Consider the following 25,988-nt stretch of genomic DNA (forward strand, 5'->3'; position numbering starts at 1 on the left):
TGTATCCATCATTACAGTGTCATACAGGATAGTTTCACTGCCCTAAAAATTCCCTGAGTTCCACCTATTCATCCTTCCCTCCCTCTCCTCAACCATTGGCCATCATTTATTTTTTTTTTAACTGTTTTCATAGCTTTACCTCTTCTAGAATGTAGTTTGAATTATACAGTACATAGTCTTTTCATATTGGTCTTTTTCACTTAGCAATATGCATTTAACATGCCTGCATAGTTTTTCATAGCATAATAGCTAATTTCTTTTTAGCACTGAATAATATTCCATTGTATGCATGTACCGTAGTTTGTTTATTAACTATTGAAGGACATCTTGGATGCTTCCAAGTTTTTGTAGTTAGGAATAATGCTGCTCTAAACATTCATGTGCACATATTTGTGTGGATATGAGTTTTCAAGTCTTTGGGTAAATACCAGGTAGCATAATTGCTAGATTGTGTGGTAAGAGTATATGTTAGTTTTGCAAGAAACTGCCATACTATTTTCCAAAGTGGCTGTTCAAAATAATTTTGTATTCCCGCCTGTTGCTTCATATCCTCATCAGCCTTTGGTATTGTCAGTGTTTTGGATTTCAGCCATCCTAATAGGAGTGTAGTAGCATCTCATTATTTTAATTTGTAATTTTCTGTTGATAGTTTTCTTGTTGTGTCTGCCCTTTTACTTTAAATATGTCTTTGAATTTAAATGAGTTTCTTATAGATTATACACAGGGGTAGGCAAAAATAGGTTTACAGTTGTGGTGACATTCTTTTGAGTTAGTAAAGCTGTTGTAATAATCATAATCATGTCTTTTTCCATGCAAACACACTTTTGCCCACCTCTGTATAGTTGTGTTTTTCCCAACTTATTTTAAAAATTATTTTTTTTATTTTTCAAATTGAGATGTAATTTACATATTATATAAGTTTAATTTATTTTCATCCACCAGCAGTCCTGTCTCTTGTGTGACATATTTAGCCCATTGATGTCTAAAAAGATCATTGATATAAATGGACCATATTTTTACCATATTTGTTACTATTTCTATTCATTACCCTTGTTCTTTGTTTTTCTTTTGTCTTTTTCTGCCTTCTCTGTTTTTAATTGAACATTTTACATAATTCTGTTTTTTCTTCTGTCTTGTCATATCTATTAAACTTTTTTTATAACTTTTTTTAGTGGTTGCACTTGAGTCTACAAATATATATTTAAAACTTTTTGAAGTCTGCTTTCAAATAACACTACACTACTTTGTGCAAGTATCTTATGACAGAGAATTCCCAATTCTTTGTTTCATATAAGATTTCTGTCATTAACTTCATTAATTCATAAGCCATAATCACTGAATACATTGTTGCTATTATTTTGAACAAACTTATCTGTTAAATCAATTAAGAATAAGAAAAAAAATGTATATTGCTTTCATTATTTTTCTGTAATGCTTTTCCTTTTTTTTTTTTACATATATATGAGTTGCTTTTTGTAACCTATGTCATTTCCTTCTTTCTGATGAATTTTTTTTGTTTTTTATATCTTTATTGATTTCAGAGAGAGGGAAGGAGAGGGAGAGAGAGAGAGACAGAAACATCAATGATGAGAGAGTCATTGATCGAGCCCACAACCTGGGCATGTGCCTTGACCAGGAATCGAACCCCGATCGCCTGGATCCCAGGTTGACTCTCAACCGCTGAGCCACTCCTGGCCGGGCTCTGATGAATTTTTTATTTTAACATTTCTTGGATGGATGGCAGAACCACTCTTCACAAGTTTTTTCAGTTTTTGTTTTTCTGAGAAATTATTTCTTTTTCACACCTGAAGGATAATTTTGTTGAATACAGAATTCTAGATTGGTGGGGTTTTTGTTCTTTGAACATTTTAAATATTTTATTTCACTGTTTTCTTGCTTGCATGACTTTTGAAAAGTTCAATGTTGTTCTTATCTTTGCTTGTCTATAAGTGAGCTCCCCTCCCCCCTTCACGATTTCTTTTAAGATTTCCTTTTTGTCTTTGATCTTTTGTGGTTTGAATATTACAGTTTAGATGTAGTTTTTTAGGTATTTTTCCTTTTTTATGTTCTCTGTATCTGTGGTTTGGTGTCTGACATTAATTTTGGGAAATTCTCAGTAACTGCTTCAAATGCTTCTTAGGTTTTTTTCTTTCTCCTCTCCTTGTGGTATACCCACTATGCATGTCGTACCTTTTGTAATTGTCCCACAGTTCTAGGATATTCTGTTTTGTCTTTTTCATTCTTTTTTCTCTCTGAATTTTAGTTTTGGAAATTTCTATTGACATTTCTTCAAGCTCGCTGATTCTTCCTTTGGCTATGTCCAGTGTATTGATGAGCCCATCAAAGGCATTGTTAATTTTTGTTATGGTGTTTTGATTTCTAGCATTTCCTTTTGAATCTTTCTTAGCGTTTCCATCTCTCTCTTCTTATATTACCCACCTAGTCTTGTATGTCACCACCTTTTCCATTAGAGCCCTTAGCATAGTAATCATAGTTTTTTAAAATTCCTGGTTTGGTAATTCCAACATCTCTGCTATATTTGAGTGGCTTCAATGTCTGTCCTGTGCATTCATGCTCTGATTTCTATTTATTTATTTATTTATTTATTTATTTATTTATTTATTTATTTATTATTTTTTGTAATTTTTGTTGAAAGCTGGACATGATCTATACTGAGTAAAATTTACTTATGTAAATAGTTCTTTAGTGTGTGGTTTTATGTTTATCTGACAGGATGTAAACTATGTTTATTTGTTTGCCTACAGAGGTGTCAGAAGCTAAAATTTCCTCTGCTATCTTTTTATTTTGTCTGTCCTGTTGTCTTTAGGTTTCTTGAGAGAATTCTTTTTAAATAAAGTCTGAGACTTTAATTTCTTTCCATTGTATTTCCATGTCATTATAGAGGAGCCCTATTTATGTGGTGGTAAGGTATGGATGGAGGGGAAATGTCGTTTTTTGTTGTTGTTGTTCTTGTTTTTAAATCTTTACTGTTGAGAGTATTACAGATGTCCCTCCTTTTCCCCCCCTATTCCCCCCCTCCTCCTGGTTCCCGCCCACCCTGTTGTATGTGCACAGGGGCAATGCATATATACATATAAGTTATCTGGTTAATTTCTTCTCTCTCTCTCCCACTCCCCACCCTCCTTTGGAAGTGTTGTTTTAAAATTAGATCTCAATCTCTTTAGTGAGCTTGAGCTTGACCTTTTATAAGTGCTTCTCAGTTTTTTTCTCCTCCACCCTACTCCCGCCCCCCCAATAGGTGAGACAAAGGCTAGAGTTTTATAGTTCCTTACTTCCACATGGAAAGCTAGATGAGGTTGGCGTTGAGTATTTCCTCCCATTTGGAAGTCTAGAGAAAGCTGGTGTTTCCTTTCCCTCATTTCAGTTAGCTCTGGTAGAATAGTTTTCCTTGAGGCAGATCTTACCATGAACAGAAAGCTCTGGGCCTATTTTAAAATGGATACTTTTTCTCTCATCAGGCTTCCAGCAGATTTTTAGATCTTCACTGTGAAAATTTAGTACAGGTTTTTGAGGTAAAACTGAGAAAATTGTGGGTCCCCCACTGGAGTTAACTCTTGAACTTCTTCACATTGCACCTTCATCAGTTACAGTTCAAGTTTTCCTATACTGGTACTGGCTCCACAGGCAAAAAGCTTCCGGGCTTTTGTTTTAGTAAGCTGTGATTCAGTGTATCTGTCAATCTGTCTCTTGTTGTTAGGGCAGTGGTTTGCCCTGTGACCTCACTTCTCTGGATTTAAGAAGAGTTGTTGATTTTCAGTTTGTTCAGCTCTTTGCTTGTTATGAAGATGGGAGGGATGACTTGGATACAAGCTCCTTACATGCTGGATTAAAGACCAGAACTTGTTTCATTTATCATTTTTAAATTAATTTGTCTTTTTATTGTTTATTCGAGTTATTTATTCTGGATACAAATCCCATTAGATATATCATGTATTATGTTTTCTCCAGTCTGTGGGTTGTCTTTCCACTTTGTTGATAGTGCCTTTTGAAGCACAAATGTTTTTCATTTTGATGTCCAGTTTATTTTTTTCTTTTGTTGTTTGTGCTTTTAGTGTTATATCTAAAAATCTTTGTCTAACCCATTGTACAAAGATTTACTCTTATGATTTCTTTCAAGAGTTTTATACTTTAAGCTTTTACATTTCAGTCTATGATCCCTGTGGAATTAATTTGTGTGTCTGGCGTAAAGGGTACAGGGGGCTTTTGCAGGTGGATATCCATATTTCTAAGCTCAATTTGTTGAAAAGATTACTTCTTTCTTATTGAATTTTCTCGGCACCCTCATCAAAAATATATCTAGTTATACTACCTGACCAGTTTCTTTTTAAAGTCCTTTATAGGTTTTTCTGCTGCTGGAGCATCTGGCCACTTCTTTTCTTATTTTACAGGCAATTTTACCAACTCCTGTGGCTTCAAGAACCTTTCAGACCTCTTGCTAGAGGATAAGATTAACATTATCAGATTGCTTTCTGGACCTTTTCACTTCCTTCTCCCTCAGTCATTTAAAATTGAATGTGTCCCAAATTGAACTCAACCCTTCCTGCTTCCAAAACAGTTTTCCTAGGCCAGTGAACTCTACTGCCATGTTAATAATCACATGAGTTAGAAGCTTGATAGTCATCACTCTCCTCCTTGCAGTTACCAAACCATTAGCAGTAGGTGATCAAAGAACTGTTTTTCTGCCTCTCAGAGCCATTTTCTTCCTTTCATTTTTACTGCTTCTTCTTCCCCCTCCTTAGTAACTTTTTAAATTCATACTCAAAAACAAATCTCTTACTTAGAATAACACATCAGTGGTTTTTATGGCTTGTAATATTCAAACTTTTTAGCACTGTATTTAAAAGTTTTTACCTGACCTCTATCCAGAATTTTTCAAAGTAAAAAAAAGAAAAAAATTTTTTTAAGCTCTTGTTTCCATTTATCTATAGCAGTTTTTGAGTGAGCTGGACTTCTCACATTGTACTGTAATTTTGGGGTTTACTTACCCATTAAAATATGAAACTCTTAAGGACTATGAATTTTTGTATACTCATAGCCGTGGCAAAATATTTTTTGTACACATCGAGTTATTTTGAGGTAATATTCTATCCAATTGTAGGATTTGTAGGGGGTGTCTGAATTTACTGTGGAATCAAATATTTAGAGATGGATGAAACACTTTCAATCCTAGTGTGATTATTAAGGATAGATGGTGGAATTTTGGATAATTCTCAAAAATGTATTTTGGGAACATAGTCCTTGAAGCAAAGGTTGTAAAGTGACTCCTATGTTGCTAGATTTTATGAAAATGGAGCTTTCTGTAGTGGGGGAAAAGATCTCTTGGTAGAGTGAAATTAGGTGAAGAAGAAAAGATGATCCATGTGCTGCCTACCCATACGCCTACAGTATTAAGCTTGCCGGTAGCTACTTCACCTAAAAGTTCACTTTTCCTTTATTAGACTTTACATAAGGGTACATTGAAGTACCCTTCTGGGAATCCCTTGAATCCAGGCTTCTAGCTTCTAGAAGGATTTTTCCCCCCTTCTCTTTTTTTTTCTTTTTTTTTTTTTAAGTATGAGTTGTCAAATGATGTAACAATGAACAAAAGCCTCCATGTCTGGTTTAGAGGGGGATATATGTTAATGGTTATTGGTTAAGCCCTGGCTGGTTTTTCTCAGTGGTTAGAGCGTCGGCCTGCGGACAAGGATCCTGGGTTCGATTTCAGCCAGGGGCATATACCTCAGTTTCAGGCTCGAACCCAGCCCAGGCCAGGGTGCATGCAGGAGGCAACCAATTGATATGTCTCTCTCACATTGATGTTTTTCTCTCTCCCCCCCCCCCCCCCAACCTCCCTTCCACTGTCTAAAAAGCAATGCAAGAAAAAATCCTCAGGTGAGGATTAAAAAAAAAAGGTTATTGGTTAAAACAAAAGGATACTTTTTTTTTTTTTAAATGTGCCTCTCAGATTTTCTTGTACTGGTGTGATATTTATTACATCTTGAGTAGTCATTTTGGTTTTTTAGATCAGAATGATTAGTAAGAATCTAGTTTACTTGTACTTTTCTATATTGGAAAAAAATTGCCTTTATAGATAAGTTGTTTACTGCAATCGATTTCAGATTGTTAACCATAATCCTGTAGTAAAAGAAATACACTTTACATTGCAGCCCAGTGCATGGAAAAATAAAACACGTTTAATAAAAAAAATCCTTACTTTTACTGTTTAAATTTCTGTTATTCTGTTCTGTTCTTTTCTCCTTCCCCACTGGCTTCTCATTGCTGATTGGCTGGGACCCACAGTTTGGAAAACACTGATTTACAAGTTTTAAGGTAGAAACAATTACAGAAATGGAATTTACTTTGTGAAAGACAAAGTAACCCACTTTGAGGGCTCTGTGGGTTATATAGAAAGATACAAATTCAGCTTTTACTCTTAAGGCATTTATGGTAAACTAGTTGGACGTGTGTGTGTGTGTGTGTGTGTGTGTGTGTGTGTGTGTGTCTCTCTCTCTACAATGACTATAATGTAGTACTTAATTTCTATAAGCTACTTTTTGAAAGGCATTCTTTTATATAACACCATTGACTTAGTTGTAAAAATAAAACAATACCAAGAAAGTATATATTAAATTCCAAAACATTTGTAGGTACTATAGGAATATGGAGATCAGAAAAGATTAGTGTGAGTTTGAGCAGCTGGGGATGGTCTGGTGAAAGAGGTGGGAGTTAAATAGGAACTTAAAGGATGGGTAGAATGTGTGTAGGTGGGAGGGAGCATGGAGATATTCCAGTGATGGTAAGTATGATCAGTGGCTTAGGATTTGACATTAAATAATATATTCAGAAAGAATTAGAAGTGAGATCTAGTTATGATCACATTGGTCACAAATGAAGATAGATTAAGTTGATGAGGAAGGACTAGATTATGAAGTGATTAGACTTTATCCTATAGGAAAATGGTTCCCTCGCTCCCGTCCTCCCTCTCTCTTTCTCTCTCTCTGTTTACTTTGCTGATAATATTGCCACTCCACATCTCTTGGTTGCTCTTTGTGTGTTATATCCTTGTCAATTTGTCTTTGAATCTAAAGTATGCCTACTATAGAGAGTACAGTGGAGCTTGCTTTCTTATTTAGTCTGACAATTTCTGCCTTTGATTGTATGCTTAATTAATCACGTTTCGTATAGTTTTTGAAATGGTTGGAATTACCTGAGCCATGTTGCTCCTTGTGTTCTCTCTCATTGTTTTTGCTCCTCTGTTCTCATTTATTGCCTTCTTTTGTGTTGAACAAATATTTTTTTTTAATTTTTAAATTTTAAATTTTTGTTCAAAATATTACAGATGTCCCTTTTTCTCTCCAATGACCCATTTTACCCTGTCCCACTCCCCTCCCCAGTCCCTCTCCGCACCATTGTCCTTGTCCTTGGGTTGTGCATATATGCATATAAGTTCTTTGGTTAATCTCTCCCCCTCCACCCACCTGCCCTCCTCCATCCCTCTGAGATTCGTCAGTCTGACTTATTTCACTTAGCATAATATTCTCCAGGTCCCTCCATACTGTTCCAAATGGTACGAGATCCTCCTTTACAGCTGCGCTTCTTTATAACACTTCTTTACAGCTGTGTTGAACAAATCTTTTTTAGTGTACCATTTTAGGTCCAGTGTTGATTTTTAACATTAAAAATTTCTTAGTGGCTGCTTTAGGAATTACATTATGCATTTCAATTTATCAAAGCCTGCTTTAAATTATACTGATTTAATTCCAGTAAAATATAGCACCTTTTCTCCTTCATCTTTCCAGCTATTATTGTTATATGTATTACATCTATTCGTGTTATAAACCTAATAATGTGCTATTATCATAATTGCTTATATAATTTATGTTTTTCATGAAACTAAGAAGGAAAGAAAAATATTGACATTCTCTTATATTTTCTCATTTCTGTTTACTATTTCTGGTCCTCTCATTTCTCCTCATGGATTTGAATTACCTTCTAGTGTCATTTCCTTTTAGCCTGAGAGACTTGCTTTAGTATTTCTTAAAGACAGGCATTCTACTGTAGAATAGTCTCCATCTTTTTTAAAATCTGGGAATGTCTTCATATTTCCTTTCATGTTCAGAGAATAATTTTTCTATATCATTCTTGGTTGACAGGTTTGTTTGTTTTTCTTTCAGCATTTTGAATATTTTTTGTTGCCTTTTGACCTCAATTAGTCTGATAATTAATTGTATTGTTTTTCTCATGTATGTAATGAATCATTTTTTTATTGTTGCTTTCATGATTTTTTTCTTTGTGGCTTCAATTCAAATGTGATATACCTAGATGTGAATCTCTGTGTTTATCCTTTTGGGGATTCATTAAACTATATGGTTCAGTAGATTAGTATTCTTCATCAAATTTTGGAAGTTTTCAGCAATTATTTTTCCAAAAATTTTTTCTCCTTTTTCCTCTTTTTGTCTGATACTGCCTTTATACATATGTTGGTAAATGTGATGTTATCCTACAGCAGGTCTCTCAGGCTCTGTTCATTTTTCTGCAGTCTTTCCCCCCCCCTTTGTTCTTTCAGTTGGATAATTTGTATTTCTCTATTTTCAAGTTCAGAGATTTCTTTTTAATTCCATCTTAAACTTATCTTAAGCTCATAGTGAATCTTTTACTTCTGTTACTGTATTTCTCAACTCTAGTATTTCCAGGTCTTAAAAATTAGTATTTCTTTATTGAAATTTCCTGTTTGTTGTGTAATTGTCATCATATTTTTCTTTTAATTTTTAACAGGATTTCTTTTAAGTCTTTGAACATAATTATATTTATATTTATTCTATATTTTTAAAAAAATAGTAATTTAACTGGCACATAATATTGTATAAGTTTAACATATACATCATATTGATTTTATGTGCTTGTATATTGCAAAATGATTACGACCATAGCATTAGCTAACATGTCATATCTTACAATTACCCTTTCTTTTTTGTGGTGAAAACATTTAAAACCCATTCTTTTAGCAATTTTAAATATACAATACAGCATACTGTATATGAGATCCTCAGAATTTATTCATGTTATAACTAGAAGTGTGTCCTCTGTCACCACCGTCTTCCCTTCCCTCCCACCCTCAGCCCCTGGTAACAGTCCTTCTTGTTTGTTTGTATGAGTTCAGCTTTCTTAGATTCAACAGAGAAGTGATATCATAAATATTTGTCTTTCTTTGTCTGACTTATTTTACTTAGTGTAATGCCTTCAAGTTCCATCCATATTGTTGCAAATGGCAGGATGTCCTTTATTCTCATGGCTGAATAATATTCACACACACACACATACACACATGTACATAATGTTACATGCCATATAATGACTTTCTGGTCAGTGAGGTACCATATATATATATATATATATATGGTAGATATCTCTATCTATCTATCTATCTATCTATCTATCTATCTATCTATCTATCTATCTATCTATCTATCTAATCGTGGTACCAAACCATAAAATTACAATGGAACTGAAAAATTTCTAGTGATGTTGCAGCACAGTGCATTACTCAAGTGCTTGTGGTATAAACAAACTTATTGCTTTGCCATTCATGTAAAAGTACAGTATAGTACATACAATTACAGTAGTGGGCAATATCATCTAGGTTTATGTAAGTAAACTCTATGATCATAGTTTCCACAGTGACAAAAGCACCTAACTATATTTCTCAGAATGTATTCCTGTCATTAAGCAGCACAGCACATTACACCACACATACATCACATCACATCACAGGTGGTTCATCCATTCATCTGTCAGTGGGCACTTAGTTGTTTTCATGTCTTGATGATTGTGAATAATGCTGCAGTGAATATGAGAGTACAAAAGTATCTCTTCAAGAAAGTGATTTCATTTCTTCTATATATACATCCAGAAGTGTCATTGCTAGATCATTTGGTAGTTCTGGTTTTAATATTTTGTGGAATCTTCATACTGTTTTCTATAATAGCAGCTACAATTTACATTCCTGCTAACAATGCACAAGGATTCTCCTTTCTCTACATCCTTGCCAACATGTTATCTCTTGTCTTTTTGATGATAGCCATTGTAACAGGTGTGATGTGCTCTCTCATTGTGATTTTTATTGGCAGTTCACTGATCATTAGTGATGTTCAGCACTTTTTCATGTACATGTTGGACATTAGTATGTGTTCTTTGGAAAAGTGTTCAGTGCCTTTTCCCATTTTTTTAAGTGGCTTGTTTTTGGGTTTTGGGATTTTTTTTTTCTATTAAAGTTTTACAAATTCTTTATATGTTTTGTATATTAACTCCTTATCATACATGATTTGCAAATATTTTCTCTCATTCAGTAGGTTGCTTTTTCACTTTGTTGATGGTTTTCTTTGATATGCAAAAGCTTTTAAATTTGATGGTGTCTCACTTTATTTTTGCTTTTGACACCTTTGCTTTTGGTATCAAATCTAAAAAGTCATTGCCAAGACTATTCAAGAAACTTACCTCTTTTGTTTTCTGTAGGAGTTTTGCAGTTTTTATGTACTTTGAACCTAATGTCTGCTTTGTATTCTTGTCTGCCAAGTCCAACAGTTGTGTCTGCCCAGAGTCAGTTACTATTGACTTCTTTAAAGAAATAAAACAAAACAACCTGCTTATAGGTCTTTTCCTGTTGTTTGCATGTCTCACCATTCTTTTTTTTTTTTTTGGGCAGTTGGACCTTTTAAATAATGTATTGTAGCAATTCTGGATTCTGATTTTTTTTTTTAATCCTCCTGGAGGTTATTGTTTTGGGGTTTTACTTTATTTTTGTTATTTACCTGTATCTAATCTATAGAATCTTTCTCCTCCATAGTTCAAAGACCCTGAATTCTGTGTTAAATTTTTTATTCTAATTTTCATTTCTTGGCCTGATTTCTTAGGGTTGACTCTTTTTTTTTAAAATATATCTTTAGTGATTTTTTTCAGAGAGAGGAAAGGACAGGTAGAGAGAGAGATAGAAACATCAATGAGTCATCGATCGGCTGCCTCCTGCACAACCCCTGCTGGGGACCGAGCCCGAAACCTGGGCACGTGCCCTGACCAGAATCGAACGGCGATCCCCTGGATCCCAGGTTGATGCTCAACCGCTGAGCCACGCCCGACTGGGCCCTTAGGGTTGACTCTTTAGTCTGCATAGCTTAGCGGTCAGCCAAGTAGTGGTTAGAGATTGTGTTTGAACATCTTGAGTTTATAAAGCTTCCATCTTTTTTTGGTGATTCTGTACATGCATTGCAGAATACCTTCAAAATTCCGGTAGTTTTTAAGTCGGCCTTTGCTTTCTTTGAGGCCCTCTTAGGTCTTCTCTGCATGTGTGTATAGCCTCTGAGCCAGGGATATGTGGAGAGTTTATGCCTCTCTTATTTCCAGGATCTCCCTGTTAAATTTCTTAATGTTCTGCCAGTCTGTCGTTTTCCCCAGCTGAGACTCTCTCCTCAGGGTAGCAAAGCTGTGGACTTTTTTCACTTTGTTTCCTGTCAGATTTGCTATTTTTACTACCATTGCCACTGTAAATGGGTTTTTGCTTTCTGTTTTAAATAATGGTAGCCCCCTCCAGAAGCATAATTCCTGGTTTTCATGGCAACCCTGCCCTGGTAAAACTACTACCTGACTGAACTGGGTGGTGATAGTGGGGGATGCTAATATTTCTTGGCAAGAAGGCCACTGGTGCCCACTGTCCTAACTCCAGTATCTAGCAACTTTTCATGCATAAATGCTTCTCGACTCATTGCATTGGGACGATTTCCAGAGCTCTGAAATGGTTGCTTTCTACACTGTAGTCCTTTTTATAGGTGTTTGGGGGGACATCTCTTCATTCCACTATAGCTGGAAATCTCTCCTCTTTTTGAACTTTGTAACTTCTTAGTCCTTCTGCCTGTCTCCCAGTCCCACTTTAAATCACTCTAGTCAGGCTTTTGTTACAACCATTCTACCGAAATCACTTACAAGATACACTAGCATCCTGCATTTGCCATATCCAAATCAGTTTTCTGCTTTCACCTTAAACTTTAAGCAGCTTTTGACATAGTAAATGGTTACTCCCCTTTTCTGAAAACTCTTTTTTTTTTACTTGGCTTCTAAGATAACATGTTCTGTTTTTCATTCTACTTCATTGACTACCATGTGATACACTCCTTTTTATACCTATGAATTCTTTTTTATGTGTGTATGTGTCTAACTTATTTCCTAGGTGATAGATATACCCTTGCTTTAAAGTCCCCAAAGTACAGATGGCCCCCCGATGCCTATTTCCAGCCCCAACTTCTACTATTGGTTCTCAGTATTTTTCTCTTGGATACCTAATCAGGATTTCAAACTTAATAGGTAGAAAATAGAACTCATGATTCATTCTCTTCCTCAAATTTATTCTCTTCAATTTTTAGAATGATCTTTTAAAAAGATATATCAGATTATGTTATTTTCCTGATCAAAACGTCATTGGCCTTTTTTTACATTTAGTGTGAAATTTAATTTCTTACCATGATTTACAGGTTTATATGACATACCCCCGGCCTACTTTTCTGAACTTATCTCCCACCTCTCTCCCTTTACTTAGCTTGCTCCATTGTTCTTCAAGCTACTTTTTGAATATGCTAAACCCACCTCTAGGCATTTACATTAGGAGTTTCCTATTATTGCAGTGCTTCCATTTGGAATGGAAATGGACACAATTTTGAAATTGGTAAAGTTTTCCGTGTCCTATGAAACAGTCAAAAGAGTCTCACTTTAGTTATTATCTTTGTTAAAGCAATTATACTGTACTAAGTTTGTTTATTGCTTCAGCCATAGTCATTTTATAACAAGTAATGGAATGAATGATTGATGTCTTATAAATGAGTTTTAAATATCACTGTATACATAAGCCCAGCTCTCATGGTCAGTTTAAAGGGACAAGAGTCCTCTTGAGTTTCCTGTTTCCCTGAGAGACCATTCAGAATACAGTTTACTGGATGTTTCTAGAGGAGGAAGACATTCATTTCTTTCCACTACCACCTTCTAAGTTAGAACTGGAACCCACTCTCCTCTAGGACAGTTCTGCTTATTTGGCTCGTCATCTATGCAACCCCCACTCCACTTTTTTTGACTTTTTTTTCTAACCATAATAGCATTTTCCTTCCAGATTCCCAGGCATATATTTTATGTTTTCTAGCCCTTCTAAATCTTTATTTTAACTGAAATTATATATTTTCTGTCTACATCGCTGGTACTTTGGTGCTCTTTTTCTGTTATGTAATTTAGCCTTTATTAACTGGTTTCTGACAGCCCAAGTATATTGTTGGACTTTATCTTCTTTGTTAATATATACTCTTCAAATTTATTACAGCAAAATTTATGATGTTAGGAGGTCATCATATTATTTAATGTTTTCTTTCCATGAAGAATGATCATACCCTTGAAACCTCCCAAAGGGAAAATTATTTGTGTGGTCTATAAATTTATCAGTACTGTTCAGTTTCTAGAATACTATATTTTAACTCCCTAAAACTTAGCAACTAAGCCCTTTTAATGGGGTTAATTCTCAGATTTTTCACTGTATCTTAGAAAATAGTAGGGGTTGTAAGAATTTTCTTTGCACACAAATTTATTTGATGTGATGTTTGATTCTTATTATAGTTTTAAAAATTATAGCAGTAATAGCTCATTTCAGATATCTCTTATATACTCTAAACCAGTGCCTCTAAAGCTTTTTGTGATAAAGTAGTTTTAAAAATTTCCAATTCATTGAGGGCTGATATTTTTGTAAAATACTACACAAATGAATTACTACAAAAGTGAAATTTTAAGAAATACAAAATATAGGCCCCACCTTTCCCCCCCCCCCCCCAAATATATCTTTATTGATTTCAGAGAAAGGAAAGGAGAGGGAGAGAGATAGAAACATCAGTGATGAGAGAGTCATTGATTGGCTGCAACCCGCAACCCGGGCATGTGCCCTCACCAGGAATCGAACCCTGATTGCCTGGATCCTAGGTCGATGCTCAACCGCTGAGCCACACCCGGCCAGGCTAGGCCCCACTTTTTATTATGATTCATTGATATAAAGTTATTCTGTCAAATTGCTATCAAATATTCTAAACACTTAATTTCAATTTGATTTGCAGAGCAGTAGTAAATAGTTCATGGACAGCACTGATCTATAGACCATACTTTTTAGTAACATATTTATAGCCTGCTGTTTGAATATTTAATGTTATTTCAGAAACATTAGTCAATATGATGAATAGCAGTTATCCTTTAAAAAATATTTTTTGTGTTTCCTTTTCAGAACCGAGAGCTCCAAATCATGAGAAAGCTAGATCACTGTAACATAGTCCGATTGCGTTATTTCTTCTACTCAAGTGGTGAGAAGGTAGGTCTTGCAGAAAATGTGTACTGAATATTGTGATAGACTTGTTATTCTTCTAGAAATAATCACCTTTACCCAAGTAAACCAGTTTTGCTGATTGAGTGGAAGAATTTCAAAACACAAGCACTAGCGATTCTGAGCTCAAGATATGATCATTGATTCTTATGATCAGGAAATGTTAATGAAAGGAATGAATGTTTTTGAATTTCGTTCTTTTTTTAAACCTCTGTCTTCAGTTCTAAAGCAAATATATTTTTGAACCTTTTATGATCTTTGTGTGCTTCTGGAGCCCCATGTTAGTTCACCTGTTTATTGGAGGGAGGAAGATGATGTCATTTTGTTACACTGATGTATTGGAGGGGAAGGGAGGAAGGAGGAGGACTTTGGTAGGACCAGAATGATACTTAAACATTGGGAGGCAAGTTTAGCCTATCCTTGGCTAGAAAAAAATTGAAAAATATATAATATTTCAGAGCTTGTTGTAAGTGGTCAGAGTTTATGATCACACTTAATTCTGTGAAAACAAAGGATAATTAGGAAGACTTTGTACTGTGAATCCTCTTCTTCCCCTTCCCCTTGGTCTTTCTCTTCAGAAGATATAATAACTAATGTCATTGTACTCACTGGAGTTTGCAGCGTAGAAAATCAGTTTCTTCTATTTTACTTTGGTTGTTTTCTTTCTATTCACTGTCCCTTATTTCCAGATTCAATGTTTTCTTACATTTTTTTTCTTCTCTGGTTTGTGGTGAGGGAGCAGGACAAGTAACAAATCACTTAATCTTTTTGGCCAAATAAATATGACTTTGGATAAGTTCATTTGATATTTTGGACCTTGGATACCATGCATATACTATCTAAAGTCCTTAGATCCATAATGCCTCTTGATTTCTAGCCCAGTGTTCTTTTTATTTCACATACCTATTTCCCAATGTACCTGTGTTTAATTATTTTCCATTAAATTTTATTTCAGTTATTTCCTTAGAAAAAATTTTTTTTTCTTCATCATAGAGCCTGTAGTATGGCAAGGTACCTATATCTTAAGCCAGAATTGTGAGATATACATGTCTACAGATACGTAATTGGTGTATGAGAGAGAGATTGAGATCGTGCTCGCTAGTATTTTAACAACCAAATTGGTTCTTTAGTGACTTGTTTTTCAGGTGCACTCCTGCCTTTAAATTTAAATGATTGCCTCTGCTTGTATTAGGGACTATAAATCCTCATTAGTATTTGAGCTCTTTTTTTTTTTTTTTTTTTTAAAGCCATTTACTTTATTCATGCTTTTTTTTACAGCAAACTGCCTGTTACTTCTTTAATTTTATTTGTTTTGGCATGTCTTCACTTTTTCCTGTCCCTTCCCAAATAAAATTATGGAGCATCTGTTATGTTCACAGTATTCACAATGGAATTTTGCATCCTCATGGTTTTTTGATATTAGATGCTAGACATTATAATACCCCAGAGGGGAAAGTAAATGTCAGAATTATTTGTTCCATGAACCACTGGATTGCATGCAGATTCATTTGCAAAGGTCATCTTACAAAGCCCCTAAACATTTTCTCTTGACTACTTAATTTATATTGCTTTCCTTATGTGACAGGTACTGCTTTAGTGCTTTACAAATATTACCTCATTTAACTCTTATAAAGATAAAGGGAAGAATATAAAACTTTTGAATGTAAGGCTGTATTTGTGATGGTACCTAAAGCTTATCTGTCTGGTTTTGGTTTGGTGGAAGCCCCCATCACAATCTGCCCTCGCTGTCTGTCACTTAATCCTGCCTTGGGAGTGACAGTGGCTGACCGTTATCTGTATCCCAGAGGATGATTTTCCTCCCTGCTGCTATGAGAGCTCCTTATTTATCTTAAGTAGTCTTGTAGATAAAGAGCAATTGAGAAGTGATTAAGGGAGATTAACCAGAGGACAAAGAACCTTTGACTATTATAAAAAAGAAATATACTTTCCAATATTTTATTTATCTCAGAACTTTCTCTTGAGCACTGTAAATTTTCCAAAGTGAAAAAAAACCCCTCTTAATTTTGGATAGCTCCATTAAAAAACCAGAAAGAAAGAAAAGTTGTGATTATTGCTGAAAATAATGATCCTTGTGAAAGAAAAGAAGATTTTCTGAAGATATGCAGAAATACACAGATTCAAGGACCTCTCATATTATTCCAGCTACCAAAAGGATAATTTCTTCTTGGCCTACTCATGCTCTCCACTTCCTTTCTTCTGAATTGTTCTTGCAGGACCAGCATGTCACTCAAGAGACCAGCTAGTAAACTAACATGAAATGGTTTCTTCTCTAGGGTTGAGGGCTCAGGTTTGTTATTATTAGGTCTAACTCTCCAAGAGTAGGTTACTGAGGGCGAACTCAGAACTGCTATTTAGAAAGGGATCTAATTTCTTATGAGATTCTTACAAATCCTTAAAGATAATTTTTCTCTGAATGTGGCAGTCCTGTATTAGGGAGGCATTTTACTAACAGAAGCATTATGTATTGTCTGTGTGTATATATTAGAAGAGTTTTTGGGGAGGAAATAATAAATAGTTTGAGATGCCTCTGAGACATGCAAATATAGATGCCCAGTAGGCAGGTGCATGTATGACTATATGGAGGGACGACATATAGGTTGGGTAGATAGGATGTGTAGCCATGTGGTAGAGCTCTTAGAAGTTTGGGAAGGAAAGAGAAGGAGATATTGTTTGAGGCCAGCGAAGAGCCAGCAGTTTGCCAGTATTGCCTTCTGGTCCTAGAATATGTCAAAGGTGAGAACAATCTTCATTTGAGAGTGCTGCAAGGAAGCCAGTGCCTTTGGGTGGGATCCAGGTTTTGTCAATGGCAAGGCAGTAAAAAGAACCCTCTATGAAGAGACTGGGGTTTGAAACTCCATGAAGAGTTTCTTTTGGGGGTTTCAGAAAGCTCAGGGGAATCTCTGGGCAGGAGATTAATGGTAAGAACATGAGCCTAAAGGGGGCTTGAGAATGCAATTAGGGGATTGAGCTGAGGGCATTGTGAGGACGAGAAAGAAAAGAAGGATTTCAGTATTTCAGGATTATAGGGATGATAGACTTGTTTAGGTTCCATGGATGAGTTCAAATGTATATGGGTATATTTTTTAATCCTGTCGTCGTCGTCGTCACCACCACCACCACCACCACCACCACCACCACCACCACCACCACCACCACCACCACTCTTTCTCTCTGTCATTTTCTACCTCTTTTTCTAAGCCTTTTCTCTCCTTTCTCTTCTGTCTCTGTGTACTTTCTGGTTTTCTGGCTCTTTCGCTTTTGGCTTTGGATCTCTATCTTTCTGTCTCTGGGTGCCTGTCACTCTCTCTTCATCTATGTCACCCCTCAGATTTTTCCCCTCCCTGTTAACTCTGGTGTATGGCTGCCTGGCTGTGTATCTGTCTCTCTCCCTCTCTCCCCTACTCCATCTGGTCTAATCTTTATTATTTCCTTCCTCTGCTAACTTTGTTTCCTCTATTTCTAGTTTTTCAGGGTGTAAAGTTAGGATATTGATTTGAGATCTTTTAATGTAGACATTACAGCAGTGGTTTCCATCTGAGTGTTGCCTCCACTGCCTCCCATAAGTTTTGGTATATTGAATTTTGTTTTCATTTATCTCAAGTATTTTCTAAAATTTTTTTTGTTCAAGAGTATGTTGTTTAATTTCCTCTTTGACCTGTTGGTTACTTATGGTGTGTTGTTTAATTTCTAAACATGTAATTATTATATTTTTTGTTTTGTTTTCTTTTTGTTATTGATTTCTAATTTCTGTTGTGGTTGGAGAAGATAATTCATGTGATTTCAGACTTTTCAAATATATTGAAATTTGTTTTGTGGACTAAATATGGACTACCCAGATAAGATGCCATGTGCTTTTGAGAAAAATGTGTATTCTGTTTTGGAATAGAGTGTTCTGTATATATCTGTTACGTCTAACTGGTTTATAATGTTGTTCAATTCCTCTGTTTCTTTATTGTTCTGTCTAGCTATTCTCTCTATTATTGAAAATGTTGTTCTCAAGTCTCCAGCTATTATTGTAATATTGTCTATTTCTTCCTTCAGTCCTATCATTTTCTCCATATATTTGAGACTGTGTAGTTTGATGTATATATATGTATGTAATAGCTGTGTCTTGACAAATTGAATGTTTTATCAAAATACAATGTCTTGGATGCCTTTTATTTGTTTTGCTACTACCTTGGCTAGAACGTTCAGTACAATGTTGAGAAGAGATTAAAGCAGACATCCTTGTCTTTTTCTTATTTTGGGGGGGGGGGTGTATTTAATTTTTTATTTCTAAGTATTATGTTGTGGATATTATCTATCATTGATGGTTTCTTTTGCTGTGCAGAAGCTTTTTATTTTGATACAGTCCCATTTGTTTATTTTCTCCTTAGTTTCTCTTGCCCTAGGAGATGTATCAGCAAACATATTGCTACCAGAGATGTCTGAGATTTTGCTGCCTATGTTTTCCTCTAGGATTTTTATGGTTTCATGTCTTACATTTAAGTCTTTTATCCATTTTGAATTTACTTTTGCGTATGGTGTAAGTTGGTAGATATTATCTATCAATGTCATCTATCAATAGAAGAGAAGTTCCCTTTGTACTTCTAGTTTGTTGAGCATTTTCATCATGAAAGGTTTGTTGGATTTTTGTCAAATGCTTTTTTTCATCTGTTGAAATGATCGTGTTTATTCTGTTAAGGTGTTTTACATTAATTTTTTGAATGCTAAGCTTACTTTGCATTTCCGGAATTAATGTCTTTTGGTCATGGTATATAATCATTTTTATATGTTGCTGTACTGTATTTTCTTAGAGGATTTTTGCTTCTGTATTCATAAGGAATATTGATTCGTCATGTTTCCCACTCCCAGCCCATTCCCCAATAGCTGTCTGATTTTAGTACCAGGGTAATACTGGCCTCATAGAATGAGTTGGAAAGTATTTTCCTCTTCAGTGTTTGTAAGGTTTTGTGAAGAATTGGTATTCATACTTCTTTGAAAGTTTGGTAGATTTCGCCATAGCTGGGCACTCTTTATGGGAGGTTTTCAAATTACTAATTCAGTTTCTTTACTTCTACTAGGTGTATTTAGATGTTCTAGTTCTTTTGTCCATTTTGGTCATTTCATCTAAATTATCTTATTAGTATAAGGTTATTCATATTTTTCCCCTTAAAATTCTTTTTATTCTTGTAAGGCGAGTGGTGATGTTCTCTCATTACTGGTTTTGATAATGTGAGTCTTCTTTTTCTCTTTATTTCTCTCTTCTTTCTTTTTTGGTCTAATTAAAGGTTTGTTAGTTTGGTTGATCTCCCCCCCCAGTGAACCAAATTTTGGTTTTATTGACCCCCCAATTGCTTTTCTATTCTTTAATTAATTTATTTCTGTTCTAGTCTTTATTATTTCCTTCTTGCAGCTTGCTATGGGTTTATTTTGTTCTTTTTCTCCTCCCGTCTAATTATTAACCTTTAAAAGACGGCATTTAAAAGACAGCATCATACAAACTCCATATATTTTCCAGGATCAACTGTACAAATAATGGTTTCTTTCCTTTTGCCTGTAAAAAAGAACGTATATGCTTAGGTTTCTGAATATTTAAGATAGAAGTTAAAGTTATTGATTTAAGGATTTTTTTCCTATTGATTTGTAGAGAGAGTAGAAGGGAAGGAGGAAGGGATAGGAGAAGAGAGACAGACAGAGAGACAGAGACATTGATTGGTTGCCTCCCGAACTCAACCCTACCAGGACTGGGAAGCAAACCTATAACCCATGTAGGTACCCTTGACCAGAAATCGGACCCATGCACAGGCGTCAACTCTCTAATCACTGAGCCACACTGGCCAGGGCTCGGATCTTTTTAATGTCACTTACTGTTCACAGGTTGTACTTAAAGTTCCCTTAGCTAGTTATCTTCTTATCCTTTACCACTGGATGTGTGCGTGGCTTAGATGATGCTGTCATAGTTGAGAGAGTTCATATTTATTTGCCACATGTTGAACAAGGGACTCTAGTACCTTAGAATTTCCCATCGTATTGCTCCTGAGAGGGTGTAGCTTTGGGCATTCACAGTCTTTCTGACTGTCAGGGATAAATGTGATTTTATTTTCTGGGAGCTACTCATGGGTCAGAGTAGCTTATTGTTCAGTTTCTGTAGGTCAGAGGTGGCTTGGTAAGCCCTTTTTGCCAGAGACGCTTCTGCTGTTCGTCGATGTATCAATTTAGGGAATGATAGAAGACTCTCCCACATTCTGCTCAGCCTAGCTAGCATCTGTGCACATCTTTATTAACCTTCAGAGATTACCTTGATCCCAGGTAGGCTCTTTTTGGCTCTTTCCTTGGTTCTCTGTATTAAACTTCTGGTGCCTTGCCTGTTTGCTTGTGTAATACACCTACCTGCCTTCTCTTAAATTGCTCTCCACAAAGTTCCCCATTGTTTTTAGACAATGCCCAGAGGTATGAATTTCTCCCTACTGTGGGTCAATCTCTCTTAGCAGAGCACATAGCCTGCCTTTCCCTCTGGACAGAAACCCTGTTTCCCTATACTAGAACTGAGAGTGACTGACTTTTCCCAGAGTAACACCCCCAGTTTATGAGTGGGCAATGGAGGAGAGGCAGTGACAGACCTGGTCTCCTATGAGCAAGTTGAGAATGAGGCTTACAGGGCCTCAGCCTTCTATACCTGGAGTAGAGCTTCCCTGACTTAATAGTGGGGATTGGGTAGGGAAAGGAAGACACAATCCTCTTGACTGTGCCCAACTGGAATATATCTTTTGCAACATGGAATACAACCTGTCCTTTCTGGGATGAAAACAGCGCCAGACTGGGAGTTGAGGGGAGAGGGAGCTGTAGTCCTCCTTCTTGGCTACACTTGTCTGGAACAGAGTGCCCTGTAGAGCTTCCCAAACATGGAGGTAGGATGGTAGGGTAAGGGAGTGGGTCTTAGCTAAAATGCCACAGACTCTTACTGTTCTTACTGAGATTTGTTTCTTCATTTGCTGTATGCCCTTAGAGCAATTTCCAGTTACTTTTTACCCGTTAAATCATTTCACCAAATTTTTGCTTTGCTGAGGAAGTGTCCTGAGTTCCTTACTCTGCCCTTCCAGTCCTGCTCCCCCCTTACTATTTTCTACACTTTGTTCATGGACTGCTTATTGAAGTTGTTATGCTAGGTAGAAAAGAATAAAATAGAGACTTCCAGCTATAGTGGGTGCATACTGAGGTATAAAAGAATAGACTCAATAGTAATGATTGAGCATATGCTGATTTTCTTCTGTCTTTTGATTGTATATTTTATCAGTAAAAGATTTCAAGCAAGCACAATAAATTAGTGCCATTTTACTAATACATCTTAAAACAAAATAAATATATTCCCTGTATGTGATAATTTTTATCAGATTCAAATTCTTAGAGATTTTCTTTTGATTAACTGTAGAGATTATTACATGTCTTAAATCATGAATAAAAATAATTTTCTTTTAAAATCTTGTGATTTATAAAGTGCTTTTTCTGTGTATACATTTTTCTCATTTAATCATCAGTGCTACGAGATAGATAACAGTATTATTTTGTGAGTTTCATCATTGAGAAAATCAAAGTTTGATGTGGTTTAAGAATTTGCTCAATGTTGTATAATTAGTAACCATGGGAGCCACTTTCAGATGTAGATTCATCAACTATAAAGTCTACATTCTTTCCAATCACCTATTCTCTCAATTTTTAAAGTTCACTTCATTTCAGTATAGTGTTTTAGGTACAAAAACAAAGTATAAGGTCTGTCTAAATGGGTTTGAGAAGGACAAGAAAAGAAATATACTACAAATTGATACATGGAATAACTGTTTCATGTATTATAAACAGAAGTAATATAGAGGAAAGTAATAAATTACTCAGAGGGTCAACAAAGGAATTACATAAAGGTGATGCATATACAGAGTTTAGAATGCTAAATAGGGGTTATTTAGATACATAGGGCAGAGTAGGTGTATATCAAGTTCAAAGTACAGTATGTTTGAAAGGTTTGGTGGACTTAAACAGAATGACCTGTGTAGAGGAGTTACAAGTATTTTGAAACTTCTGGTATATAAAGTATGAGAGTGGGGGTAGTAGTGGGACTGGAGGATGGGCAAGTAGAAGTGGGTTTATAAGTGATTCTTTGGGTGAAGGTCAGCCTCCCTATATGAAAAGGACTTAATGTTGTTTTTTTTAAAAATATGCTTTTATTGATTTTTAGAGAGAGAGGAAGGGAGAGGGATGGATAGAGAGAAACATTGATAAGAGAGAAACATCATCCATCAGACGGCTGCCTTCTGCATGCCCCCTGCTGGTGCCCTGACTGGGAATCGAACCAGTGATCTCTTGGTTCAAGGGTCGACACTCAACCCACCAGCTGGGCAGGACTTAATGATTTTAATTAAATTAAACCCCAAACTGTAGAAACGGTGTGTGTAAGTGCTGTGCAAAATTATAGCTAAATATACACAGTAGTTCGCCATTATCTGCAAGGGGAATATGTTCCAAGAACCCCAGTGGATGCCTGAAATTGCAGGTACTACTGAAACCTCTATATACTCTACTATATTTTTCCCTATACATACATGTGTTTTCACTTAAGTGAAGCACTTTACTGCTTCTCTTTGGCATATCCAAATTGCCAGCACCATTACTGTTGTGCTTTGGGCCATCATAAAGTAAAATAAGGGTTACTTTAACACAAGCACTGGGATACTTCGACAGTGGATCAAATGATCAAATAACCAAGACAGTTACTAAGTGACTAACAGGCAGGTAGCCTATACAGCATGGATGCACTGGACAAAGGGATGATTTTCACGTTCTGGGCGGGAAGGAGTTGGGACAGCACAAGATTTCATCATGGTACTCAAAACGGCATGCAGTTTACAACTTAAAATGGTTTATTTTTGAAATTTTCTACTTAATATTTTTTTTTGGACCACAGTTGGGCCTGAGTAACTGAAACTTCAGAAAGTGGAACCATGGATAAGGGGGGACTACTGTACCTGGTCACATTTACAACATACAACTCTCTTGCCCCCCTTTTCCTTTTCTCTCATCTTCCTTACTGTGTGAAAATCACTGATAGGGAATTTTATTCACTGAAATAATGAGGTTGCCTAAATAAACCCAGTTTTGTATCATTCTTAAAATTTTATGTTGATTTTTGTTAAAGTGGTATATTTATAATCTGTATGAAACTTTTATTGATGAAATGCTAACATTCTTCATTGGCATGTGACGTTGGGAATGAATGTATAGGTAATGTAAAACTCTTGAGGTGGATGAATTGTCAAGACTTCTTCATAAATTATCACTGTTACAGCAAATAATATGATAACTATCATCTTGAAAATGTGAATTTAGGAGTTTCTTTAGAATATCAGTTACCAACTTTGTTTTTATATCATTTTAATTTGTGAAACTAAAATACTATTACATGCATATTGTAAAAAAAATAGAAATAACAGCAGGACAATAGATAAATGTAAGATCTTCTTTATTGTCAAAATGCCCACATTCCTCTCCGTAGAGGTAAATTTCCTGTGTGCATATATGAGCATGTATATCAGATGTTAATGTTATAACATACATATTATTTTGGAACATGATTATCTTCTTTCCCAACCATGTAACGGTATGGCTTTTTATGTTTATATGCATGGACATGCACCTAGTTTCCTGTATTGTTAGTATCATATACTAACAATAGTATTTTTAGTATATTTATATATTAGTTTGGTACATTTTTTACAATTAATGAACCAATAGTGATACAGTATTGTTAACTAAAATCCATAGTGATACATTATTATTAACTGAAGTTCATAGTTTATTCAGATTTTCTTAGTTTTTACCTAACGTCTTTTTTCTCTTTCACGATCCAATTTGGCTGCCACATTATTATGTTATGTCTCTTAGGCTCATCATGGCTATGGCAATTTTTCAGACTTTCCTTGTTTTTGATGACCTTGGTAGTTTTTTAAGAGTGATAGGTAGATATTTTGTAGGATGCCTCACTGTTGGAATTTGTCTGATGCTTATCTCATAATAAACTGGGCTTCTAGATTATTTGGAAAAAGACCAGAGTGTCATTTTCATCATATCATATCAAGGTACATACTAATATCAACACAATTTGTGACTGTTATATTAATCTTTTTTATTTTTTATTTTTATCTTTATTGATTTCAGAGAGAGGAAAGGAGAGGGAGAGAGAGATAGAAACATCAATGATGAGAGAGTCATTGATAGAGCCCGCAACCCGGGCATGTGCCCTGACCGGGAATCGAACCCCGATCGCCTGGATCCTAGGTCGATGCTCAACTGCTGAGCCACGCCCGGCCGGGCTGTTATATTAATCTTGATCACCTGGCAGACCTAGTATTTTTAAATTTTCTCCACTGTAAAGTGACTTTTTTTTTTTACACCCCCTTTTCATGCTGCATTCTTTAGGAGGCAGTCACTATGCACAGTCCACACCTGAGGAGGAGAGAGTGTGTTTCTTCTTAAGGGCAGGGGCTACATAAATTATTTGTTTTTCTTTTGCATGAAAGATTGTCTTTTCTCCCCCATTTATTCATCTATTTAATCATTTATATCAGTGTGGACTTATGTATGTTTATTTTATACTTTGGGTTATAATCTAATACTATTTTATTTTACAGATTAAATTATTACAGGTTTGGCCATTGGGAGCTCTTTTCAGTTAGCTTCTGTGTCCCTTTGACCCCCATTAATGTGGGCGTTTTGTTTTGTTTTCGCATATGTCTTTGCTTTCTGGCATGTAGATTACTTTTAATTTCTTGCCCTTCATGAATCTTCAATCATCTTTGTGTGTACATATGCACATACACATATAGATAATTGTTTCCATAGACTTAATTCCTAGAAATGGCATTGCTGAGTTGAATTGGGTGTCTGTATGTCTTCACTTTGGGATGAATATATTAGCTCACTGACTTCCCGTAAGATTGTAGGACTTTGGGCTTTTACCAGAAGTATGTTATGGTATATATTAGATCATGACCCCGTCTAGTACTTAGTTTTCTTAGATTTTTTTCTTTTCCAATTTGGTAGGTGAAAAATTGTAGCTCATTGTTATTTTTTTTTTACACTTTAATTATGAGTAAGGTTGAGCATCTTTCTACATTTTTGTTGGCCATTTGTATGACCATCTGTTCATGCCCCTTTTCATTTTTTTAATTGGAATGTTAGTCTTTTTTTAATGACTTTTAAGAGCTATTTGTATTTTAAACAAAAACAAATTAGCCCTTTGTCATGTAAGCAAAATTTATTTTGGCCAAATTGTCATTTTTTAAAAATTTGGTTCTATTTTTTTAAGTAGTATAAAAGTTTTACATTTTTATGTAATCAAATTGGCATTATTTTTCTTAATAGCTTACAGATATTTTGTCCAGTATTTGCAAGCACACACAAGTTTTTTTCTGGTACATTTATAGTTTTTTTTTAAACATTAGTGATTTTGGTATTTATTTTGTTTGAAGGTGTGAGATTGTGAGATAGGATGGAGCTTGCTATAATCATTGTTGTATACTAGGTGCTCATCTCCCCCCCCCCCCCCCCC

General features: G+C 35.4%; 1 protein-coding gene across 7 annotated transcripts in view; it reads left to right on the forward strand.

Moving 5' to 3' along the window:
- GSK3B (glycogen synthase kinase 3 beta) overlaps positions 1 to 25,988 on the forward strand; it is a 165,849-nt gene that overhangs the window by 66,575 nt on the left and 73,286 nt on the right. For all 7 annotated transcript variants that reach the window (XM_081137572.1, XM_081137570.1, XM_081137574.1 and 4 more), the window contains one exon: positions 14,294 to 14,377. In XM_081137572.1, coding sequence (XP_080993698.1) covers positions 14,294 to 14,377 — 84 coding nt within the window. The remainder of the gene's footprint in view (positions 1 to 14,293; positions 14,378 to 25,988) is intronic.

This window comes from Miniopterus schreibersii, assembly GCF_964146895.1.
Source record: "Miniopterus schreibersii genome assembly, chromosome: 5".
Classification (NCBI taxonomy): domain Eukaryota; kingdom Metazoa; phylum Chordata; class Mammalia; order Chiroptera; family Miniopteridae; genus Miniopterus; species Miniopterus schreibersii.